The sequence below is a fragment of the Marmota flaviventris genome, chromosome 20 (genome assembly GCF_047511675.1).
Source record: "Marmota flaviventris isolate mMarFla1 chromosome 20, mMarFla1.hap1, whole genome shotgun sequence".
NCBI lineage: Eukaryota > Metazoa > Chordata > Mammalia > Rodentia > Sciuridae > Marmota > Marmota flaviventris.
This window is the reverse complement of record NC_092517.1, coordinates 18,830,919-18,854,773: the sequence shown is the minus strand read 5'-3', so window position 1 is coordinate 18,854,773 and position 23,855 is coordinate 18,830,919. Positions and strand designations below refer to the sequence as shown.

At 56.2% G+C, this 23,855-nt stretch overlaps 4 protein-coding genes across 4 annotated transcripts in view; 3 read left to right on the top strand and 1 right to left on the bottom strand.

Annotated features, from left to right (window-relative positions):
• The first annotated feature begins 2,573 nt into the window (after window positions 1-2,573).
• LOC139703013 (vomeronasal type-1 receptor 105-like) lies at window positions 2,574-6,050 on the top strand. Its single transcript, XM_071605873.1, has one exon. The coding sequence runs from the start codon at window positions 3,761-3,763 to the stop codon at window positions 4,829-4,831; it is 1,071 nt and encodes a 356-aa protein (XP_071461974.1). The 5' UTR covers window positions 2,574-3,760; the 3' UTR covers window positions 4,832-6,050.
• Window positions 6,051-8,730: 2,680 nt separating this feature from the next.
• Window positions 8,731-10,623, top strand: C20H3orf22 (chromosome 20 C3orf22 homolog). The gene is made up of 3 exons (XM_071605963.1): window positions 8,731-9,079; window positions 9,373-9,499; window positions 10,210-10,623. The coding sequence occupies exons 1-3, from the start codon at window positions 8,991-8,993 to the stop codon at window positions 10,477-10,479; spliced, it is 486 nt and encodes a 161-aa protein (XP_071462064.1). The 5' UTR covers window positions 8,731-8,990; the 3' UTR covers window positions 10,480-10,623.
• A 1,468-nt stretch (window positions 10,624-12,091) lies between these two features.
• Chst13 (carbohydrate sulfotransferase 13) lies at window positions 12,092-18,061 on the bottom strand. The gene is made up of 3 exons (XM_071605949.1): window positions 17,885-18,061; window positions 14,615-14,697; window positions 12,092-13,589 (listed from the first exon to the last, which is right to left on the bottom strand). The coding sequence occupies exons 1-3, from the start codon at window positions 17,970-17,972 to the stop codon at window positions 12,747-12,749; spliced, it is 1,014 nt and encodes a 337-aa protein (XP_071462050.1). The 5' UTR covers window positions 17,973-18,061; the 3' UTR covers window positions 12,092-12,746.
• A 2,223-nt stretch (window positions 18,062-20,284) lies between these two features.
• Uroc1 (urocanate hydratase 1) overlaps window positions 20,285-23,855 on the top strand; it is a 23,954-nt gene continuing 20,383 nt past the window's right edge. Inside the window, 3 exon segments of the mRNA XM_071605948.1 lie at window positions 20,285-20,410; window positions 22,897-23,027; window positions 23,356-23,449. Coding sequence (XP_071462049.1) covers window positions 20,285-20,410; window positions 22,897-23,027; window positions 23,356-23,449 — 351 coding nt within the window.

The following is a 23,855-nucleotide window of genomic DNA, read 5'->3' as shown; positions in this document are numbered from 1 at the left end:
TTTTAAACATAAACCTTATTTAGGCAGGTCATCAGGTAAGTGACAAGTTACTCGGTTTCAGATTTTAAAAACATACTCAGCTTTTCTTCTCTCATCTTCAGAACCCAAGCAGAATGGTTATGTGACTTCTATAGCTCAAAAAATTGCAAAACATGATCTCAGATTCTTTAGAAGGAAATAGTGCTGTTTGTTCAAAACCCCATCTCAGCTGGGTGTGGTGGTGCAGGCCAGTTATCTCAGCAGCTCAGGAGGCTGAGGCAGGAGGATCACAAGTTGGAGGCCAGCCTCATCAACTTAGTGAAGCTCTAAGCAACTCAGCGAGACCCTGTCGCTAAATAAAATACAAAAAGGGCTGGGGACGGGGCTCAGGGGTTAAGCATCCCTGGGTTCAATTCCTGGTACGAACACACACACAAAAAAAAAAATTCTCACGAAAGGCAGAGGGCAACCTGGCAGCCTTACATCCCTGAAAAGCAGCTACCCCTATTTTTACCTCTACCCCAGTTCATCAGGAATAGCCACCATCCGTGGACCCAGGCCCTCTCCAGGGTTTTGCTCCCCCGTTCCTGGGGTTCCCTTATTCCAGAACAGCTCTGCACCCAGCCCTGACATCCACCTGGCGATGGCCCTGCCCTCCCTGGTGAACCCTCCATTTCTCCCCAGTGCTCTTCCTAGTTTTCCTCCTCAACTTGCACCATAAGGTAGAGCTCGGAGCCCACACAGTCCCAACGCCTCCTGCTCCTCTACCCTGTTCTGGGGAACTCCTCGTTGGATGAGAGGGAGCCACGCACTCGTGAACCAACCAGGACCTGTCTCACCTCCCACATCCCTTCTGTCCATTTTATTTTGCAAAACTTTTCCCCATTGTATTCACCAATAGGATTCTAGGCTGATGGTAACTGCTACCTCACATATGTTTTTTATTGGTTCTTTTTAGCTACACTGGACAGCAGACTCTGTTGTGATATCTTCATCCAAGTGTGGCATATATCTAGATGATTTGTCACCCTCCTGTGGAGGTACACAGCGGTGAGATTTGGGGGGGGGGGAGATCAGGGGCAGTTACCAGGGATTAAAGTCAGGGTCACATGATCCCTGAGCCCCATCCCCAGCCCTATTTTGTATTTTATTTAGAGACAGAGTCTCACTGAGTTGCTCAGGGCCTCGCTTTTGCGGAGGCTGGCTTTCAACTCACAATCCTCCTATCTCAGCCTCCTGAGCCACTGGGATTTCAGATGCACCTTGGTGTATTCACATATGTACAGGAAAGTTCTGTCATATCCATTCCACTGCCTGTTGTCCATTTTGGCTTAGTATCTGGCACGTGACGAGACTGAGGATGATGGTGACAGTGAGTTGCCTAATAATGACCAAGTGAAATACTATTTATTTCCCTGAAGTATATTTTATTGATATTAGCAGCCCCTCCCTAAGGTCAGAAGCAACCGACCCTGCACTGGGGTCTGCTGAGGGGTGTCCTCCATCCAAGTCACTCTCCATCTCTCTCCTCACCAACTGCGTCATGGTCCCTGATCTGAACAGGTCCTTTTGATTACATCATGCATCAGAGGATGGCCGTGATTTGGGGAACTGCACACCTGTGCAACATCTAGAGCGACTGCGTCCTTCGTGCAGGTAATTAAAGGTGTCCCAATGGTGTAATGTGTGTTGGGAGGATGTCCCGGACTTTGCCTTCAGATTTAGCAAGTGAATGCTCAGATTTCTCTTTGATAGTTTTTTACAATATTTTTTGTAGTTGTGGACGGACAGAGGCTTTTACTTTATGTGGTGCTGAGCATGGAACCCAGAGCCTCCTGTGTGCAAGGTGAGTGCTCTGCCACTGAGCCCCAGCCCGGCCCCCTCTTTGACATGGATTACTCCATATATGTTTGGTTTTTTCTGATCTGCCCACCTAATCTGTCACTCCTCTTCCCCACCATGGCCTCTCTCCATCTGAGCTGTTTCAGAAATCCGTGTCACTTTCCCTGGGCTCCATGTCCTTACAGACAGAATTTCAGGTCTCTTGAGAGTAGCTGGCTTGCCCTTGTGTGTAAATGCAGATATTTGTGCATGTGACCATTGGCCACCCAGGCACCGCGTCAGCATTGGCACTGCTAAGACAGACCTTAATTGAGGAGCGTCCCCAGCTCATCCTGCTGAGGGGAGAGAGCCTCTGTCCTGTCTCCTGGTCTCCAGGACAGGCTGGGTGGGCAGGTGTGTCAGGAGGCGGGGCTGGGAGAGGTCACACCCAGAACGTGGCTCTTGGCTTCTTTCTCTGAAGTGCTCTTAGCCACTGAAATTCCTTTTGTAAAAATAACATATCACAGACATAATGTATTCCATCCTTTATAAAACATAGAGTATAATATTTAAGAAAATCTAAATCATATAAATGTGTATCTATGCACACACACACACACACATTAGTACCAGGACTTCAACCCAGGAGGACTTAACCACTGAGCCACATCCCAGCCTGTTTTGGTATTTTCTTTAGAGACAGGGCCTTGTTGAGTTGCTTAGAGCCTTGCTAAGTTGCTGAGGCTGGCCTCCAACTTGCCATCCTCCTGCCTCAGCCTCCCGAGCCACTGGGATGACAGGCGTGCGTCACTGTGCCTGCCTTGTGTGTATATTTCAGTGATACAGTTGTGAGAGATCTAAAAGGGGGACACGGGCTGGAGATGTGGCTCAGTGTTATCTGGGTTTCAACCCCAGCATGCGCACGCGTGCGCGCGCACACACACACACACACACACGCACGCGCGAAAAAAAAAAAGACCAACAAAATGGAGACGCCTAGATGGCCAGAAAGATCTCTCTTGACACTACAGGGAAGACACATGGTGACTGTCACTGCACTACATTGTGACCCTTTTCCTGATCTGTGCCCTGGGCGTCGGGGATTAACTCACACCTGCCCAGAACAGCTCCGTCCAGGATGTATTCTGTAAGGACATCCTCACCAAGTTTTCTAGTATAGTTCTTATGCATTATCCTTTCAGTGTGGGAAAATACCACTGCTTCCTGGAAGGAGAGGTGACAGTTTAGAGTCCCATGGAGACCCATCCTTCAGGGCAGGTTGGGACACTTGCCCTTTTATTAAAATGTTAAAATGGAATGACCCTGAATCTATGTAAAGTAGGTTTCTTTTTCCCATCCCTATTCCACGTGCTGAAATAGAGAGAAAAATCGAACTTTCTGCTTATATTTGGTAGACTCTGCTCTCTAGGGTAATTATCCTGGCATGATAATTAAGAATGAGTAATATGTGTAGCTACCTTGGAGCATTCAAAGGAAAAACCTGAACACCCATCAGAGTTCTCTGTACAGAGACTGCCAAAGTACTCTCTTTTGGTAATATTTTATTCTCTGTGTATTAAGATGGGAGACAGCTGAGCAATTATTTCAAAGAAATGCATTGCCAGGCGCGGTGGTGCACACCTGTCATCCCAGCATCTCAGGAGGCTGAGGCAGGAGGATCCCAAGTTGGAGGCCAGCCTCAGCAACTTAGTGAGGTCCTAAGCAACTCAGTGAGACCCTGTCTCTACATAAATATTAAAAGGCCTGGGGATGGGGCTCAGGGGTTGAGCACCCCTGGGTTCAATCCCTGGTATCCCCCAAAAAAACAATCCACTATAATAAAGACAGCACTGACGTACCCTAACCTATGCAAGTCTGATCTATTTAATCTCTGCTCAGGGGGCCTCCTTTCCACTGGTCTGCAATCCTCCTCATTCAAATCCACCAGAACTTGTAAAGCATGAACTACACCATTGTGCAGATAAAAATCCACCTTTCCTTGAGGCGAGCGGTCTTGTTCCCACTGATGAAGGCCACTGTCCTCATGAGGAATCACCCTTCCATTTCTCCACAGACCCTGACAGCATGCCTTTCCTCCCCCCATAAGATGAGCAAAGGCGGCCTCTACAGAATTCCTGCCCTGAGTAATGCCTTTCTGTCTGAAATTGGCATTGGGATCTTGGCCCACACTGCCCTCCTCCTCTTCCATGTTTTCTCGTTCCTTCTGAGGCACAGGCCCAAGCCCACGGACCTGCCCATTGCTCTCCTGGCCCTGACCCACCTGCTGTTGCTGACCGTCATGGGCTTCATAGCTACAGACGTCTTTATGTCTCTCTGGAGATTCTGGGATGGCGTCACCTGTAAAGCCGTCATCTACCTGCACAGGCTGATGAGGGGCTTCTCCATCTGCACCTCCTGCCTGCTGAGTGTCCTGCAGGCCATCACCCTCAGCCCCAGAGGCTCCCCCTTGGCCAAGTTCAAACCCAGGTCCCCACACGACAGCCTGAGACCCCTCCTTTTCCTGTGCGTCTTGTACATGTCCGTTAGCAGCCACCTCTTAGTCTCCATCGTCACCACCCCCAACTGGACCTCAGGGGATCTGATGGACGCCACCGAATCCTGCTCCATTTGGCCCATCAGTTACTGGATCCGGCAGATGGTGTCCACCCTGTTTACCTTCCGGGAAGTCTTCCTCATGGGGCTCATGGCCCTCTCCAGTGGGTACATGGTGACCCTCCTGTGCAGGCGTAAGAGGCAGTGCCAGCACCTCCACAGCACCAGCCTGTCCCCGAGAGCCTCCCCAGAACTGAGGGCCACCAGGACCATCCTGCTGCTCATGGGACTCTTCATGCTCATGTCCATGTTGGACTACATCATCTCCCCCTCAAGAATTATATGGAACAATGACCAGATTCTTTATTGCCTCCAGATCTTAGTGGCTCATACCTATGTCACAATCAGTCCTCTGGTGTTCATCTGCACTGAAAAATGCATAATTAATTTTTTCAAGTCCCTATGGGGAGGTCCTTAAATGCTCAATTAGAAAGCAGTCCTTTCTGTGACTCTATGAGATGATGTGGTTCAAAAGCCTTTGCAATTGGTTTATGAAAGAAGTTTGGAAGAGTTTGGAGGACCAGGTTAGGGAAAGTCTAGAATTCCACAGGCAGAGCTTCACGGATGATCATTGTGTGGGCTCAAAACCAAACTGGCACTGACGGGCGTGCGGACAGTAAAGACTGTGTTCATGAGGCCTCAGACAGGAGTGAGAGTTCTCCTGGGGATCAGGACAGGCCACCCGTGCAATTCTGGCAAAGAACTTGTCCACATTTGGCTCATGCTCCCAAAACTCTGTGGGAGGCTGAGTTTAAAGGTGATGGGGTCATTAACTGGCAGAGGACATTTCTAGGTAACACAAGCATTCAGGCTGTGGCCTGAGCACAGCTGGCCTCTTTAAGCCAGATTCATGATGAGGATTGGAAGCCAAAAAAAAGCAGATCAGAAAGATATGGAAGCCCCCACCATTTGGCCAGAAAAGACGTTCTTGTAAAGGTCCTATCAAGGAGGAGAGGGTCACTAATGAGATGACACTATTTTAAAAGAAGCCGAGTACTTTGCACCAGGACGGTAAGAAAGATGCTTTGAGGGTCTATCAGAAATCAGCAAGAAGCCATCCATGGCAGGCTCAGAGGTGTCAACTTTTCAAAGAAGACTCTCCTCAGAGAAGAAACTGCAGGTGCAACTGCTCGTACAATGCTGCTTAGTGTGCGCAATGTCAGAGTCCTCGCTAGTAGCAGAAGAGGTGGACGCAGCTGTGAGAGGGGAGCAGGGCTGCTAAGGGGGCTCAGGAGGGCAGAGATGCCAGGGATGAGGGCTGCCTGCTAAGGGCTGCGTGCCGAGAGGCCTGTGTGCTGCACCCAGCAGGGTCATTGTGAGAAGACCCTTAAGCCCTTTGGAGATCACACGTGCCCTGGGCAGGGAGCTGAAGATCTAGTGTTTGCTCTGCTTTTGTTTTCTGAGCTTTGGAGGTCCTACCAGAAAACCTACATGTACCCATGTCCTGCTACAGTTTCAGGTCCTACGTGTTGGTCTTTGACCCATCTTAGTGTGATTCCGGGGTGGATTGAGAGAGAGCAGGTCGCTTTTCAGTCTACCATGTTAATCCAGTCTTTCTGGTACCATTTATTAAAGAGGTGATATTTTATCCTCTGTACGTCTGGGGAGATTTTCTTGAGAATCATTTGGCTGTAGGTATGTGGGTGCATTTCTGGCCTGTTCCATTAGTCTGCGTGTCTGTTTCTATGTCAATATCCTGCTGTCTGAACTACTGTGGATTTGGGATACGTTTTGAAACAAGGTACAGTGATGTCCTCTGACTTCTTCCTTTTGTTCAAGATGGCTTTGGTTACTCCAGGTCTTTGTATCTCCATATGAATTTTTAGGATCTTTTTCCTGCTTCCATGAAGAATATCCCTGGCCTTGTGATAAGGATTGCACTGAAACTGTAGCTCACTGGGGGGGAGTGTGGCCACTTTTAAAACACTCATATTCCTATACTCCAATGATGAATCTGCTGTTGATTTTTCATTCTGATACTTTGCTGAATTCGTTTATGAGTTCTAGAAATCTGGTGGGGTTTTTTGGAGTGTTCTAAAGACAAGATCGTGGTGTTGGCAAACAGAGATGATTTAAGCTCTTCTTTTCCTGATTGTATCCCTTTAATTTCCTTTTCTTGCCTAATTGCTCTGGCTAGCGTCTCAAGGACCGTGTTAAATAGGAGTGGTGAAGGTGGGCATCCGTACCTTGCTCCTGTCTTTAGAAGAGATGCTTTCAGTTTTCTGCATTCACAAATGGCTTGGGTTTTTCATACACAGTCTTTACATTATGAGGGGTGTTCCTTCTATCCCTAGTTGTTCTGACATGAATGGGTGCTCTACTTTGTTAAATGCCTTTTCTGCATCTATTGAGATAATCATGTGATGATTGTCTTTAAGTCTTTTGATGTGGCGAATCACATTGATTGATTTCTGTATGTTGAGCCAACCTTACATCCCTGGGATGAACCCCACTTGATCATGGTGTGCTCTCTCTTTCATGTGTTTTCGTATGCAGTTGGCCAATATTTTTTTTTAAGAATGTTTACATCTGTGTTCATGAAAGATATTGGTTGAAAGTTTCCTTTCCCTGATGGGTCTTTGCTGCTTTTGGCTTTAGGGTGATACTAGTTTCAGAATTCTCCGAAAATCCTCCATGATTTTTTTAATATTTTTATTATTTGTTGATGGACCTTCATTTTATTTACTTATTTACATGTGGTGCTGAGAATTGAACCCAGTGCCTCATGCATGCTAGGTAAGCACTCTACCGCTGAGCCCCAGCCGCAGCCCTAAAATCCTACCTTTGATAGTGGAAATGAAAACTCAATGGATAGGCACTTATCCCAGAGAAATGAAGGTTTGTGTTCATTTCTCTGTGTGTATGTGTGAACATTTACATCTCTTTATTGATTTTTTCTTTTGTACTGGGGGGGGATGGAACCCAGGGGGACTCTACCACTGAGCCTCACCCCCAGTCCTTTTTAAATTTTTATTTTGAGACAGGGTCCTGCTGAGTTGCTGAGGCTGGCCTCAAACGTGCGATCCTCCTGCCTCAGCCTCCCAGGTAGCTAGGATTACAGTCCTGAGCCACCACACCCAACCCACTTTATTCTCAAGGGCCCCAAAGTAGGAAGGACCAAAAATGTCCTTCAATGAGTGAATGATTAAGCAAACGGTGGTGTGTCCATATCATAGAATCTACTCAACCACTAAAAATGAAAGACGTGGAGTGACAGTTTGGAAAATGGTGGAAGAAGAAGTTTCCAGAATCTATTCACTGAAATAAGTGGGCTGCCCGAGGGAGTGTCTGAGCCCCTGTGACCCCAGCCAGTACGTGTGTCACTAAAGATGTCCTTTCCTGCTGTGCATTTCAAGCCACTGTCTAGGAAGCTGGCAGGATCCTCCGGCCCAGAGGGGAAATGGGCAAACCGAAAGTTAAGTTGAAGATTTGCACAGCCCTGGTGAGGTCCCCTGGAACATCTCGATTTATGCCCCTTTAAAAGTCTCCTGGTGAGCCTGGCTGGAGGCATGTGACATGTGTGACCACATCCGATGCCCCCCATAGCCCTTTAGGTGGTACTAACGGTGTCCCCTGGCAGATGATGGTCACTAGGGAGCAGAGGAGCAGGAGACAGGAATTCAGGCTGCAGAGCCCAAGGCCCAGGCCAGACCCCAACCTGGTGGTACCTGGGGGCTGGAGCTCAGGTCAGGACAAGGTCCGATAGGACAGGTCAGCCACAGTGACGTCTCCACCCGCTCACTGCTGTCCACGGTCACTCCCTGGGCCAACAAACCCCAGGATCCAGCTGCTGCCCTGATTGTGACCTCAGAGGCTTCTAGGGGCCCTGCCTGGCCAGAGCCATAGAGTGCAGGCTCCCTCCGTGGGGTGGCAGTGAGGACCATGGTCAACGTCCGCCCCTGTGGCCTCTCCTAACCAGAGCGCAGTGGCCCGGCGTCTGCTTGAGGTCCCCCCCTGGGGCTGGGCCTCCCTTCCGGCTGAGCCTCCCGAGGGAGGCCTGTGGCCAGGGGTCCAGCCTTGGGGAAACCATAGCGACCCTCCCGTTGTCCTTCCCGGACTTTCTGACCCACGCCCCGCCGTGGTCGCGCTCAGATTTGGGGACGGGGCTGCCTGGTGAGCTCCGGCAGCCCATGTGGCCGAGAAGGACAGCCCCAAGTCAGTTTGGGGAGCAACGAGTGGCCAGTGGTAGAGTGGATGCCCATGAGGTCAGAGGGCTGCCCCGGACTCCTGCCCCTGGGAAGCCGAAGGAGTCAAGGTGCTAGGCCTGTCCCCCCCGACATAGGCAACTAGTATGGCCACCATGGAATGGCTTTGAGGCACTGCTGGGTTCTGGCCACCCAAACTTTCTAAGGCCACGTAGTGCAGCACCCACCTGAAGCCCTCCTGTCCCCCGGCATAGGTCTTTCGGAGCCTCCTTATCCCTCCCCAAATCTGGAGGTGACGTTGGCATGTCCTCCACGGAGGGGGAGAGTTAAGCGGGGCCTCTGCAGCGCTGTGTCCCATCCCTGCCCTTCCCTAGAGGACACCCCTTGCCTTCCAGCCATGGCTAAGAGGGTCCCGTCCTGACACCCTGCACCATGGAACCGAGAACCCACAAGAAGTGTCCCCAACATAAGAAACCCAAGAGCAAGGCCCAAGACAGATTCACCAACAACTTTCCATACAGGTACCCGAAGCCCAGACCCCTAGGTCCCCTGTGCCCCTGGCCCCGCCACCAGGACATTCCAGGGCGTTCGAGGGGCGGAGTCCCCCGCGCCCAGGCCCTAGGAGCCCTGCTGTGCGCACAGCCTGGAGCTGCCTTGTCGCCCACTGTCCCCCCGCCTTGTCCCAGCCCAGGCTGAGGGGCCTCCAGAGAGGTGCCCAGGTCAAGCATGCAGAAGGGTGCCCAGCAGGTAGAAAGTTCCAGAAGAGCGAGCGCGCCTTCGGGGGGCCACCTCCACACGAGAACGCGTGTTGCAGGTTCTCGTGGCTGACAGAGCCCACCACCGAGTCCCTGAAAGTCTGGGACAGCAGGAACACCCCCCCGAGGGACTTGCTGCCCCTGCAGAAGAAGCTGGTGGCCACCAGGTCCATCCCCGTCCCAGGGTGAGTCCCACCCCAGCAGCCCTCCAGTGACCACAGGCCCGCCCAGGGCGCAGGACAGGAAAGAGCCACCCTGGACACACACCAAAAGCAACAGGGGTCACTTGCAGGGGACAGTGCGGCATGAACCCGAGGGTCTGGGACAAAGGTCTGCACCCCAGCCTCCTGGTGCCCCAGCCCCACCCGGTGCCCCAGCCTCTCCCACACAGCGTGCACCTCGGCCTCTGCCCCTAAGCCCCACTGTCCCCTTCTTGGGTGGCTGCAGGACCATTAGGTCCCCAAGTCCTGCCACAGACCCTGAATGGAACCCCCCTTGGGTGACATGGGATCCGTCTAGTGCCTGCTGGCTACATGTGGGAGAGGGTCCCCACCTGGCCCCCCATTTCTGGCCTCCTGTCTGGGCCTCCCCCTGGGAGCCGTGAAGGCTGGCCTTCAGAGAAGGGCAGGGAGTGAATACCAGGAGGGGCGTCACAGAGCTTGGGGAAGGAGGGGCCGGGGGACTTCACATGTTGACGCCCCAGGAGAGAATAACGTAAGGTCCCTCCTAGAGAGAGGGACAGGCCACTTTCCATCCCTAAGAGACAGGCAGCGGGTGGGTCCCCCTGGGTGGTAAGTGCCAGCCAACATGTCCCCACATGTAGCTACTAAAGAGGGTGCCCTAGAAGGGGTCTGGTGAAGAGAGGTGTCCCTGCCCATCACCTCGTGCATGGGTAGCACTTGAGGACCCCCACTGGCTGCGTTCCCGGGGTGACATGTGGCTGTGGCTGGCTCCCTAGGCTCAGGGCTCCTCAGCACACCGCATCACCCAGCATCTACCCACCGCCCCCACCGCCCCCACCGCCACCCCAGTGCCACCTTTGGGAACTCAAGTTACTGAGCCTCCGCTTCCCCAAGCAAGCCGGATACCCGCCATTCCCTCTGCACAGCGACACTAAAGACCCCTGGCTCAGGGAAGCAAATCAGCCATCGAGGGGCTTCTCCTAATGCCCCCAGGTCTGTGGTGACCTTCCTCTCAGCCACCTTCTCCTCGGCACGTTCTGGGCAGCAGCCGCAGAGACTGTCTCGAGGGGAACGCCCTGATGCCCTCGGGAGTCCAGGACCTCTCTGCCTCCCCGGGAACCACACCTACCACACGTGTACATAGTAATAAACTTTGTACATTGAAATCCCACTTCCGCGTGGACTGGTCACTGTCTCGGAGTCTCTCTTTTCTCGTGTGTAGAAGTGGGGTCATTATGTCTCATCTTGCAGGACTAGTGTGAGGCTCAGGAAGAAAGGAGGCTGAGGCAGGAGGACCCAAAGTTGGAGGCCAGCCTCTGCAACTTAGTGAGGCCCTAAGCAACTTCGTGAAACCCTGTATATAAAAAGGGCTGGGGATGGGGCTCAGTGGTGAAGCACCCCTGGGTTCAATCCCCAGGACCAGAAAAGAAAAAAGAGAAATAAAGCAAATGTCACTAAGGACTTGACCCAAACCCACATGGAAGTCAAGATGACAGGACACGCTAGTCCCTCCAGTACTGTCAGAAATAGTGAAAGACCTCAAACCAACCAAACCCTACTAGTAGGACACTACTGATATCTACACCTACTCCGACATACTGTGTAGACTTTAAAAGTGAAGAACCAAGTCTGTATATTGATTTGGAATGATCTACAAGACAGATTAAGAGGCCCAGAGGCTCAGTGTCCCACGCCTGTCATCCCAGCGACTCAGGAGGCTGAGGCAGGAGGATCGTGAGTTCAAAGTCAGCCTCAGCCAAAGCGAGGCCCTAAGCAACTCAATGAGACTCTGTCTCTCAATAAAATGCAAAACAGGGCTGGGGACAGGGCTCCGTGGTCAAGTGACCCTGAGTTCAATCCCCAGTAAAAAAAAAAAAAAAGTCACATGACCTTTAGTTCCTGCTGTCTGTCACTTGAGGAAAGGGAGACTGTCTTAATGGTTACCAGCAAAGGGGGTGTCAAATGAAGAGCCACCTAGCACCTCCTGTGTCACCCAGTTCTGTGCACGTGACTCTCTCGGGTCATCCACTGACCATGCTGAGGACCCTGCCTTGGAGAGGGCAGTGGCCAGATGACCTGGCTCCACCCAGAAAGGACCAAGGACCGAGGACAGCCAAAGAGGACACCAGGAAGAATTTTCCAGAACCACCCAGTTCCCTGCAGTCCTCAAGGGCCCGACACACACGTACCCAATCACACACACGCACACACACACAGTCGTGCTAAGGACAGGGCTTGGCTGAGCTGGTTTGGTGTTGAATCCTTGGCCTGGTCAGAGAGAAAGATGAGACTGTCTCCAAGTTGTCACTGGACAGACCTGCACTTAGCACTCCTGCTGCCCCAGGGCACCCCCTCTGCACACCTGGGGACCGCTGCAGATGTAAGCCAGGTTCTGCGACCACTGTCCTCCAAACCCTCACGGCCATCATGACTTCTTAGGCCAGCAAGGGAAACCCAGGGATTGGCCCATGATCTGGCAGCCCCAGGTCCCCTCAGCAAAGGCACCAGAGAGGCAGAAAAACTCCATCCAATCAAAAAGTAACAAAACACTTTTATTTCAAAAACAGAACTCCTCCACCCCCCAGCCCCACCCATGTCCTATGTAATCTGCCACCAAGGTGCGCCCAGGGCTCCTCTGGCACCCAGAAAGACCTAGCATCTGCAAAGACTGAGATCAAAGGGGAACTCGGGGTGGGGCCAGCCACAGGGGACCCATCTGTGACCCGCAGAGTGGAAGGCAGCTCACTCTGGATCCACGAGTGGCCCTAACGTGCGACTGGCCCAATGGAGATCTTCTCCCCTTGGCCAGGTCTGTCCTTGCCCGGGTGGGTGAGGTGGGCAAGGGCACTGGTTGGGGCCACAAGAGTCACACGGTAGCATTCTGCTCTATGGCCCCATGAGCAGGATGGGGGCAGACTTGACCCCCAAATTGGCCACTTGCAGCCTAAAAACGAAAAAATGGATTATAAACTCTTAGCCACCCAAGCGGCTTGGGAAGGTACCTGTCACCTGGAGCAGGTAGAAGAAACAGGCAGAGGCAGGGTGACAGGTCCACAGCCACCTGAGCCAGGTGGTACCCCAATCTGGCCACGGGGGACCTGCACCCAGATGACTGGCTGGCTCGGTAAGTGTGTTCGCAGTGGTTCTCAAAGGAGGGGTCTTTCTCGGGCCCATCGCAGACCCCTACGCAGCCGCCACGTCCCAGGCCCTACGGGGACAGCACTGCCCTTCCTGCGGCCACCACGGGGGCCCTAGCGCAGCCGCAGGTAGGAGGGGGCCGAGTAGTTGAAGAGCAGGAAGTCCATCTTGTACAGATCGAACAGGCGCCGCTGGTAGAAGGGGCTGATGTCCTGGAAGAGGCGCGCAGCCAGATCGCGCGCGGGCACCGCCCGGGGTCGCGGAGGCGCAGGGAAGCGCAGGTCCGGGGCGCCCACCAGGCCCAGCACGAAAGCCGCGTCCTCGGCCAGCGTCTCGAACTTGCCCACGATGTCATAGCGCAGGCGACACGGGTGGCAGAGCGCGTGGGCACGCTCCCAATGCTCGTTGAAGGGCTCGTCGCGCCGTGTGCGCGGGTCCAGCAGGTAGGCGAGGAACTCGGCAAAGCGCACATCATGGCCGCGAGTCAGCGCCTCGGGCTGGGCACCGGGACGCAGGCGCCGCACGATGCGCGTGCCATAGCGGCGCTGGAAGGTGGCGCTGTAGGGTCGCGCGAGCTTGTTGCGGTAGGCGGACGCCAGGCGCTCGAAGGGCTCGCGCACGAACAGCACGGCCAGGTAGGCGCGCAGGCGCCGGTTGACCTCGGCGGGGCTGAAGTCGGCCAGCGAGCGCAGGCGGCCGGGCGCATGCGCCTCGTGGGCGGGGATGGCGCGCGGATCGCCGTGGGCGCGGCCGCTCAGCACCAGCAACACGCGCTTCCAGTTGGTGCAGGCCACCTTGGGCACGTAGCAGTAGAGCAGCCCGTGCGCGTCGTCCACCAGCACGTGCCGCAGGTCCTCCGGCTGCAGCAGCAGCTGCCGGCGCGTGTGGCGGTTGCAGGAGCGGCGCAGCAGGTCGCGCCGCTGCCGGTGCACCTCCGCCAGGGCCGAGAGCGGGCCCTGCGGGCGACAGGGACACGCGTCAGAGCTGTGAGCTCCCGGGCCCTGGGGCTACCCGATGGGGCGCGCTCGGGGACTCGGGCACCTGGACTAGACCCCGGGCCTGCCACCGATCGCGGCCGCCAATCCCAGCCGCAGAATGGGACCTGGACTTGGAGCGGGCCCAATGGGACCTAACCCGGCTGAGGCTCCGAGAAGGACAAGACCAATCGCGCGCGCTGGAGACGCCCGCAAGTATCGGGAGGGGCGCTCAGAATGGACGGGACTAGAGCAGAATGATGTCCAAGTGGCCTCGCTGTGCCAGGTGCGGTGGCGCACGCCTGTCATCCCAGCGGCCCGGGGAATCTGAGGCGGGAGGATCACGAGTTCAAGGCCAGCCTCAGCAACTTAGCGAGGCCTTAAGCAACTGAGCGAGACCCTGTCTCTAAATTAAAAATCTTTAAAAAGGGGCTGGGGACGTGGCTCAGTGGTTAAGCGTCCCTGCGTTCAATCCCGAAAACATTTTCTTAAATAAAAATTAAAATTTAAAAAGGGCTGGGGATGGGGCTCAGTGGTTAAGCACCCCTGGGTTCAATCCGTGGTGCAACAAAAATAAAATAAAATAAAAGATATTTTCAACTTACAATGGGCTTTTCTGGCTGCAACTCCATCCTAAATCAATAAGCAGCGCACAGGGAGGTGGTGGGAGTGCATGCGCGCATGCGCGCTGGGAGCTGAGTATGGGCACCCGACTTACAAGCATGCGCAGTGGGTCGCATGGTCCCTCTGCTGGAGGCCAAGGAAAGGGTGGGGCTCCTAAAATTCTGGGGCGCGAGGGATGAGGGATGGCAGGAAGGGTGAGTGGAGACCCCAGGGGTCTCAGTGTATCCCCAAGACCTGCCCTTGTCACTCACTGGACAAAGCCTGAGCTAAGGAGCAAGCCCCCCATGCCCCAGGGTCCAGTCCCGGTGGCCAGCAGGTACACGCAGGCGCTCTGGGTCCCCATAGCTGGGGATGCAGCCGTGGGATTGGCTCTGTCCACCTACCTGGTCCAGGTCATAGAGTAACTGCAGGGGACTCTTCTTCTCCCCTCTGAGCCAAATGGAGCCCAGGGCTGTGTTTTCAAATGCTGTGGGGACACAGAGAAGAGGTGTCAGTGCTGTATGGGGTGAGCGAGCCGTGGACTCCGGAGTCTGGACACATCTGGGACTTGGGAACATAATCTCCTTCCTACATTCATTGGTCTCCCTAACACTATAGAATAATTTGGTACCAGGGATTGAACCCAGGGGCACTTAACCACTGAGCCACGTCCCCAGCCCTTTTTATTTATTTGGGAGGCTGAGGCAGGAGGATTGGGAGTTGGAGGCCAGCCTCAGCCACTTAGCGAGACCCTGTCTCGAAACACATGTTTCAGGCTCCCTCCACACCCTGGAACAAGAGCCAGGCTCCCCTGTGACCAGGGCACTGGGAGGGGACAGAGGCCTGCCTGTGACCCTTGGGGGTGGGATGGTTCTAGAACTTGGATTTCTGTCACCAGACTGGGACTCAGGGACCTCTGGGGGACCTGTGGTTGCCTTCCCAGAACAACACGCTCACCAGGAGAGGGCAGCCATGTTGGATGGTCCCTCAGAGTTGGGAGAGGCCCCCAGGTGGCCACGGCTGCTGGCCTGATACAGCAGCTGTCCCCGGGGCTGAGCTTGTGGGGGGGGCGGGGCCTCACCACCCAGAGAGAAGGCGGGTCCTTCTTGTCATTTTGCAGATGAGAGTTGCCCCTCTAGCCTGAGGTCACTCAGTGAAGGGGTGTGTCCAGGGCCACAGCTGGGGAGCAGCCAGCTCTGGGGAGCAGCCCGTCTATTCCAGGGCCCTGCAATTTGGACCGGATGCACCACCCTTGCCCAAGGCCTGCTATTTCCTGGGCAGATCACAGCCTGCAGCAGTCCCCCAGGGCCAGCGGGCAGCGGAGACAAGGGGTCAGGCATCAGAGAAAAGTCCAGAATAGCTGTGGCCACTGATTACAGGGCAGGTCCAGCCCTGCCCACACCCACGCCCGCCCAGCACCCAGACCACAGGGCCCGGATGGGCTGGCTGGCCACGGAGGGGGACAGAGAGGACAGAGGATCTAAAGAGGGGTGTCCTGAAGCTCCCCTGGAGACCCTCCAGCAGGGCCACACCAGGGGACCCCACTCCCATTACCCGGACAGCCTGGGCCAGGGTCCTCAGCTCCAAGTCCCTCCTAGGGGGACAGGCCTGGGCTTTTTGAGCTAAGGCTGGGTGACCATGCGGGGGAGAGGAGGGCGTTTTTGCTTTGAAAACTGAGAAACAGGAGGCGGGAGAGGGGCTGGGGGAGGGAGCAGGGATGTCAAAGAGACCAGGAGAGGCCACCATGGGTAGGGGACAGGTTATCTGGAGACTCCCTGTGCTGTGGGCAAAGGTCACACCACCCAGTTTCCAGTTAATAAGCTGTGGCTGGTGACAGTGTTGCAAGACCCGGCGAGCAGACGGCCACCCCACAGCCCGGCTGACCAGCAGCACCTACACTGCAGGGCTCCCCCGGGGAGTCTCCAAGACCCTGTTCTGCTAAGGCTCTCAGGATACCCGTTGTCCCCAGCACCTGAGGTCCCTGGGCCCCTTCCCTCACCCTCTCCAGGAAGAACGACGTGGAAGGACATCTCCATGAACACAGGGCCTTAACCACAGAGCCACATCCCCAGCCATAGTTTGTGTTTTATTTAGAGACAGGGTCTCCCTGAGTTGCTGAGGCTGGCCTCCAACTCCCAATCCTCCTGCCTCAGCCTCCCTAGTCACAGGAATTACAGTTGTGTGCCACAGCACCTGGCAAGTGTCACCTCTGTCTTCCTTATCCCACACAAGCCGCTCTCCCACGTTCTGCTGCGAGAGGAGGGACGTCAGAAGGGTCAGAACCCAGAAGGTGACCGGGTGACTTGGGAGGCTGGGGCAGGGCAATCACAGGTTGGAAGCCAGCCTCAGCAGATCTGAGGTGAGATCTGTCTCAAAGTAAAAATTAAAAACAGCTGGGCAGGGTGGTGCGCGCCTGTCATCCCCAGCGGCTTGGGAGGCTGAGGCAGGAGGATCGCGAGTCATCTTAGTGGCTTGGGAGGCTGAGGCTGGAGGATCGCGAGTTCAAAGCCAGCCTCAGCCACTTAGCAAGGCCCTGTCTCCCTACATATAGGTGATTCCAGCTCCTTCCTGAGCCCAGAGAGGCCCCAGCTACGTCCAGACATGGAGGGAGTCGCAGAGGGGCCGGGGGAGTGGGCAGAGGCCCGGTAGGTACCCCAGGGTCCCCCCTGGCTTTGCACACCTGGACCACAGCCCAGCCCTGGCCTCCGCCCCAGAGAGAGGTGAGACAGGGCCAGAGCAGGCAGGTCCTCCCCAAGGCCACAGTAGCTTGGTGCCATCCCCAAGGGCACCCAAGTGCGGGCTGAGTGCGCTTTGCTGTGTGCTGTGACAGACACAGCCTCACTCAACAGGACTTGTCGAGTGGCCTTTAGGCCACCAGCCCGGGCCCTCTGTCCTTCCGTGGGTAAGTGCTCCCTGGGCTTCATTCCTTGGGTCACCCTGATCCCAGGGTCCTGCTGTCCTCCCTCCCTGAGATACGGAGCTGTCTGGGAGGGTCCAAGGGTTTCACAAAGCCCACAGTGGGAATGGGGGAGGCCAGAAGAGACCCCCAGACATCCCCCCCCAACACACACACACACAGGGAAATGACAGTCACCAAGATCAGGCCACTGAGTAACCCCCAGCACCAGACAGACTGCACAGCTGCCACTTAGCCATCGACACTGTGGTCCACTCTGACCTCAGTTTCCTCCTCTATGAAATGGGCTGCTTGGGAGATTTTCAAGGAAGACCTCTGAGCACTCCAAGTGAACACGCTGTCCTGTCCCTGGCCAGGGAGTGGCTGGGGCCTGCGCAGTGGGGACTAGCCGCCCAGTTCTCCCAGCCAGACCAGACCTGAGGGGTGGGGGAGGGTCCAGAGGAGCACCCAGTGTTCCCAGGGTGTGGACTGCGGGGGACTCCAGGGGACAGGGCCCATTGCAAATGGACAGCCGATGACTGAAGAGAGTCCACTGTCCCCTCGCGGTGACGGTCCTGATCCCATTGGTTACCTCCAGGGGACTGCATTCCAGGGTGGCCAAATGCTCTCCACCTCCTCCTGCCTCCCGAGCCACGGAGGGGACAGCACGTGGCCCCGCGATCTCCAGGGGACAGGCCGCTGTGGGGCTGGGGGTTGGGACCCAGAGCGTGGAGGGGCGGCGGGAGCCGGGCTGTCACTCACCGGGGCTGTCACTCACCGGGGCGCAGGGCGCACAGCAGCAGCAGCGCAGCGCCCAGACCCGCGGCCACCAACGCGCGTCGCCGCCAGGAGCAGCGCCTGCCCATGCTGCGCCACTCAGGGGCGACAGGCCGCTGCACAGCGCGGGGGACGTTGGCGCCGGGCTCCAGGACCCGCCGGGCCCGCCTGGGTGGCGCGTTCCACGGAGCCTGGGGACTGGGGAGGCCAGCGATGGCAGGTGAGGACACAAGTCCTCAGACTCCGCCCCCACGGAGTAGGTCAGCAGCCCGCCCGGGGCAGAGGCTGGGCGGGTGGGAACTCATCGCCAGAAAGTCCCCGCCCTGGAGTGTCACAAGAAGCCTTCTCCAGTGGTGAAGTGGGAGGAGCAGGTCCCTCCCAGCTACTGTCCCTTACATTTGGTTTCCTTACATGCCAGGCGCCCAGGGCTGGTCTGGAGTGAGCCCGGGAGCCTACGGGGGTGGCCCCCTGGACTTGAGTCCTACAGGAGCCCCACCCCCAGGATCAGTCACAAGAGTGCCCCTTCGTCCCCCCAGGACCGTCCTGTCCCCTACCTTCCTGACCAGATGGCAGGATCCTGCCTGAGTTCCGGCTCCTGCAGATCTTGCCCAGCCTCTGGGGGGGGAAGGGACCCCCTGGGACATGCCCCCCTATCCTGCTGTGCCTCATCTGTGTCACCCGCAATAGTTCAGGCACCAGGAAGTCCTCAGAAATTGCCTGGAAAGATAAAGAAAGGCAGGAGCCAGGCCAGTGGCCCACACCTGTAGTCCCAGTGGCTTGGGAGGCTGAGGCAGGAGGATCGCAAGTGGGAGGCCAGCCTCAGCCACTTAGCGAGGCCCTAAGCAACTCAGCAAGACCCTGTCTCTAAATAAAATGCAAAATAGGGCTGGGGATGGGGCTCAGTGGTCAAGGGCCCCTGGGTTCAATCCCTGGGACCCAAAATAAAGAAGAGGAAGAAGATGGAGTAAATAATAGTTGATGTGGCCTCAACTGGTGATCATGGTTCTCAAGTGACAGGAAACCCAGCTCACAGACAGAACAAGACACTCCTTATCGTGTACTCTTCCAGCCTTGGTGACCTCCCGGTCACCCCCAGATTAGTCCAGGACCCAGAGCTTTCAAGCCATCAATGTCCCCTGCCACCCCACTTATCACCTAACCCCCATTCCTGAGTTTCCCACCTGCCCTCCCAGGTACGGGGTCCAGCCCCTAGAGTCCTGCTGCGTGTCCTGGCTCCAGGCTGCCACCTGGTGGCCACAGTTGAGAACAACATCTCAGCCTCTCTGAGTTGAGAGATGATCCTGGAGATGGGGAGACCCACTAGAAGGTTCTGGGGGGCCTGGCTAGAGGCCCAGAGTCTCTGGAACTTCCCTGAGAAGTTCCTTTCTGCATCTGCTGTCCCCCCACAGACACTGTCCCTCTTTCATTCCTTCCACAGATAGCAACCCCCTATATACACAGGCACCAGTGGAAAGAATCAGAGGATCACAGCGTCTGCTCTCATTGACTTTATATTATATACGAGGACATAGAAAATAGGGACAGATGGATATGCATGGTGACATGGAGAAAATAAAGTGTGTTAGAGATGGGCAGCTTAGCCGGGCACGGTGGTGCATACCAGCAATCCCAGCAGCTTGGGAGGCTGAGGCTGGAGGATCATGAGTTGGAGGCCAGCCTCAGCAACTTAGCAAGGTCCTAAGCAATTCAGTAAGACCCTGTCTCTCAATAAAATATAAAAAGGGCTGGGGACGGGGCTCAGGGGGTTAAGCACCCTGGGTTCAATCCCTGGTACCAAAAAAAAAAAAAAAAAAAAAAAGATCAAGCCCTGGAAGGTGACAGTCAGTGACCTTATTGTTGTTCCCTTCACAGGGTGTTTGGACACTTCCTGTCCCTGCAGCCTGGGCAGTTAATTACCACCCACTTAATAGATAGGGATGAGGCCAAAGGCCACAGGCCTGGTCAGGAGCTGAGCTAGAGTCACACCCAGGTGTCCCTTCCCAGGACCACTGGGACTCAACGTGGATTGTGACAGTGGTGTCACACCCCCATAAGATTGCCAAAGCAACACCCCCTTGGAGCCCGACCAGCTCCCCAGAGTCATGTTCCACAAAGCACCACCCTCCAGGCCACCCCACTGGAAGGGACCAGGGGACCCCCGTCCAGCCTGTCCCCAGGAGGAAGCCGGCCCCTCCCCCCGTCACCACCCAGGCAGCCGCCTATCAGTCAGGGACCAGAGGACTTGCCCCTGTGACCTGCACGTGGCTCCTTCCCCCAGCCCTGGGCCCAATGAGGGGCTGGAGGAGGTGGCCCTGAGGCTGCAGGTCCCCACCCTGCTGGCCTCTACTGCCCAGTCTCCTCCTGGCCTCTGCACAGCGCTGGCCTCGACTCTCAGCCAGACATGTCCAGCCTCCAGGAGCTGTGCTCGGGCCTGCCCCTGCGACCCCTGCCAGAGAACCGGGGACGCTGGCCTGGGGTGCCCCACGCCCCCGTCAGGACCCCTGGCCTCAGCCCTGCAGAAGAGCAGGTAAGAAATCGGCCGGAGCCTGCGAGGGCCTGGTGTCCCCTCAGATGTCCCCGCGGGGACCCTCTACTCCTGCCCCCTACTCAGTCTCTCACCCAGCCACTGGGCCCTCTCAGGGGAGCAGGGGACAGGCCATGTGGGCCAGGAATTACCCTCACCCTTTGCAGATGACGATCTTGAAGCTCAAGGTCACCGGGCCAGCAAGTGGTGGCACACAGGCCACCTCTAGTGGGAGGACAAACGGGCTGGGTGTGAAATGGCCCAGAGCCAGCAGCAGGCCTGTGTACCTTGCCCTGCCCCAAACACTGGCCTTAGGAGCCTGCCGCAGGCGCGCATGCGCACAGAAGCTGCGGCTAGCATCCTAAGGGGGACACAAGGGGGCTGGGGACAGTGGTGTGGCGCTATATAGAGTTTTCCACCTACTTAGTTACTATTTTTTTTTCTTTTTTTGTAGTACCAGGGATTCAACCCAGGGACTCTTAACCACTGAGCTCCGTCCCCAACCCTTTTGAGACAGGGTCTCACTAAGTTGCTCAGGGCCTCTGTAAATCGCTGAGGCTGGCCTCCAATTTGCCATCCTCCAGCCCCAGCCTCCCCCGCACCCGGGATCCTTTTTCTTGACGCAAAGGCTTCAGAAACAGGGGTGGGAGGTGGAAAACACAAAATAGGCACAAAGATGAAAAGAGGAACCCTAGCATTTGCCAGACAAAGCCCCCTTGGGTGGCTGCCCCTTAGGCTTTCCCCTGAACCCCACCCAAAGTCGGGGTTGTGCTTGGAGGGTGGCTGAGGGTCGCTGTGGTCTGGTCGGGGCTGGGTGGAGCTGGGAAGGGGCAGGGAAAGGGATGGGAGGGGGGATCCTGTGGAGCTGGGGGGGGGGCTGTGGGCGGGGCTGACGCTGCAGGGGGCGGGGCTGATGCCGCAGGGGGCGGGGCTGACGCCGCAGGGGCCGGGTTGATGCTGCTGGGGCGGGGCTTTTACTCCAGGGGCGGGGCTGGCACTGCCGGGGGCGTGGCTGGCATCGCAGGGGCGTGGCTCCCCTTGGCTCCGCCCATCTGGCTCAGGTCCCAGGTGTCCAGCGGGTGATTGATCTTTTTTACCCTTGGGTCCCCTACCTGCTGGGAGCTGGTGTCTGGACCTTCAGCCACTGAGGCCCGGCCACACGCCATCAGTACAGCTGAGATGCCCCCAGGATGTCTCTATGTCCTTAAAAAGAAAACAAAATCAGTGACACCTGCCACCCCAGCAACTCGGGAGGCTGAGGCAGGAGGATCGCGAGTTCAAAGCCAGCCTCAGCAACAGCGAGGCCCTGAGCAACTCAGCGAGACCCTGTGTCTAAATAAAATGCAAAATAGGGCTGGGAATGGGGCTCAGTGGTTAGCACCCCTGGGTTCAGTCCCCAATATCCCCGACCCCCCCAAAAAAACATATTTGATACAAATTAACATTATAGAATTAGAAGCTGGTCTTTCTTGTCCAGCGCTCTAAAGCACTAATGAAATGACAAGTCCAGCCCAGGAATGAAGCCCGCGTGGCCTTGAGAATGGACAGTCCCGGGGATCTGGACCTCGGGGGCCACCTAGTGGCAGGTTGGGAAATCGATTTAAGGAAGTAAACTTTTTTTGTTAGAAAGTGAAATAAAAGAAACCAGAGGTGGGTGTGACCTCAGGGGCTGGGACAGGAGGACCACGAGTTCAAGGCCAGCCTCAGCCATTTAGTGAGGCCCTAAGCCACTCAGCGAGACCCTGTCTCTAAATAAAATGCAAAACAGGGCTGGGGACGGGGCTCAGGGGTTCAGCGCCTCTGGGTTCAATCCCTGGTACCCCTCCAAAAAAAATCCTCACATTCAGAGGTCTGGGGATAAAAAAAGGGGGGGGGGGGCGTGGGGGCAAGATTACTGCTCTGAGACCGGAAGAGAAGATGGAGAGGAGTAGGGTAAGTGCAAAGGCCCTGGGGCAGACCTGGAATGCGGCAGGCAGAAGGGAAAAGAGTGATTGGAGAGCATGGGGCTTTGGGCTCTTTCCCTAGTTGGGCAAGATGGCCTCTCTGGGGCTCTCCTTTCCCTTGGGTTCTTGGTCCTGGCTTCAGGCTCTGCCCTGGCATCGGGGATCTCCCTCCCAGTGCCTGGGCCTGAGGCTGCCCAGTGGAGAGGGAGCTAGCTGCTGTGCCACTCACCCAGTGGGCACTGGGTGGAGGACACCTGCCCTCCCCTTCAGTCTGCAGCCCCTCTCCTCACCCCCCAGTCACCAGCCTCCAGCTGAGGCCAAGAAATGGTCCGTGATGGGCCAGAGCAGAAGGAGCTAGTTCTGTCTGCAGGACGAGGGACGGGGCTGCAATCAGGGAGGTCTCCCTGGAGGAGGTGACCTTGCCTATGAGCCTAGGGTGAGGCTCTGGAGGTCCCAGAGTGGGTCAGTGGGTTGGAGCGAAGCCATTCCAGGTGGGAAGGGAAGAAGGCCCGTCACCCCAACTGCCTGTCCCCGTCCCCTGCCCAGCTGGCCCTGAGGAACGCCCTGCGCTACTTCCCACCCGACATCCAGAAGCTGCTGGCCCCAGAGTTCGCCCAGGAGCTCCGGCTGCACGGGCACATCTACATGTACCGCTTCTGCCCCACCATTCAGATGAGGTGCGTGCTGATGGGCACAGACCGTCCTTCCTGTTCGATCTGGGGAGCGACAGGGCCGGGCATGGTGGCTGTGTCATCCCAGCAGCTGGGGAGGCCGAGGCAGGAGGATCGCCAGTTGGAGGCTGGCCTCGACCACTTAGCAAGGCCCTGAGCAATTCAGCGAGACCCTGTCTGTAAATAAAATGTCAAAAAGGGCTGGGGACGGGGCTCAGGGGTCGAGGGCCCTGGGTGGGTTCCATCCAAAGACCGTGGGCTGGTGGTGGACGCTGCAGGTCAGCAGGAAGGGGAGCCACGCCTGCCCACCCTGGTGACTGAACCCCCCTTGCAGGGCCTACCCTCTCCAGCAGTACCCCAGTCGGACAAGAGCGGCCGCCGCCATCATGCACATGATCATGAACAACCTAGACCCCGCCGTGGCTCAGGTAGGGGCTGGGGACACTGGGGCCTGGCGCCGGGGACACACAGTGACCTTGTGTGCTTGGAATTTAAGTATCGATTCAGCAGACGCTGCCAGGCAAATGTAGGGGTCCCTGAACCCCCTCCCAGCGGTAACTCCATGACCTCAAGAGTCACACAAAGGATGCCTGTAATTTGGGGTGGTTGTGGGTTTCTTGGGTTTTTTCGAGAGGCTGGCCTCCAACTTGCAATCCTCCTGCCTCGGCCTCCCAAGGAGCTGGGATTTTACACGCATGCACCAATGTGCCCTGCTCAGTTTTCTGACAGCCACATTAAAATAAAATACAAAGGAACAGATTTTGTGCTATATTTATCCTAATATATCCCAAGCCCTGACCCCAGTCACACAAGCCAACGTTCTTACAGACGTGG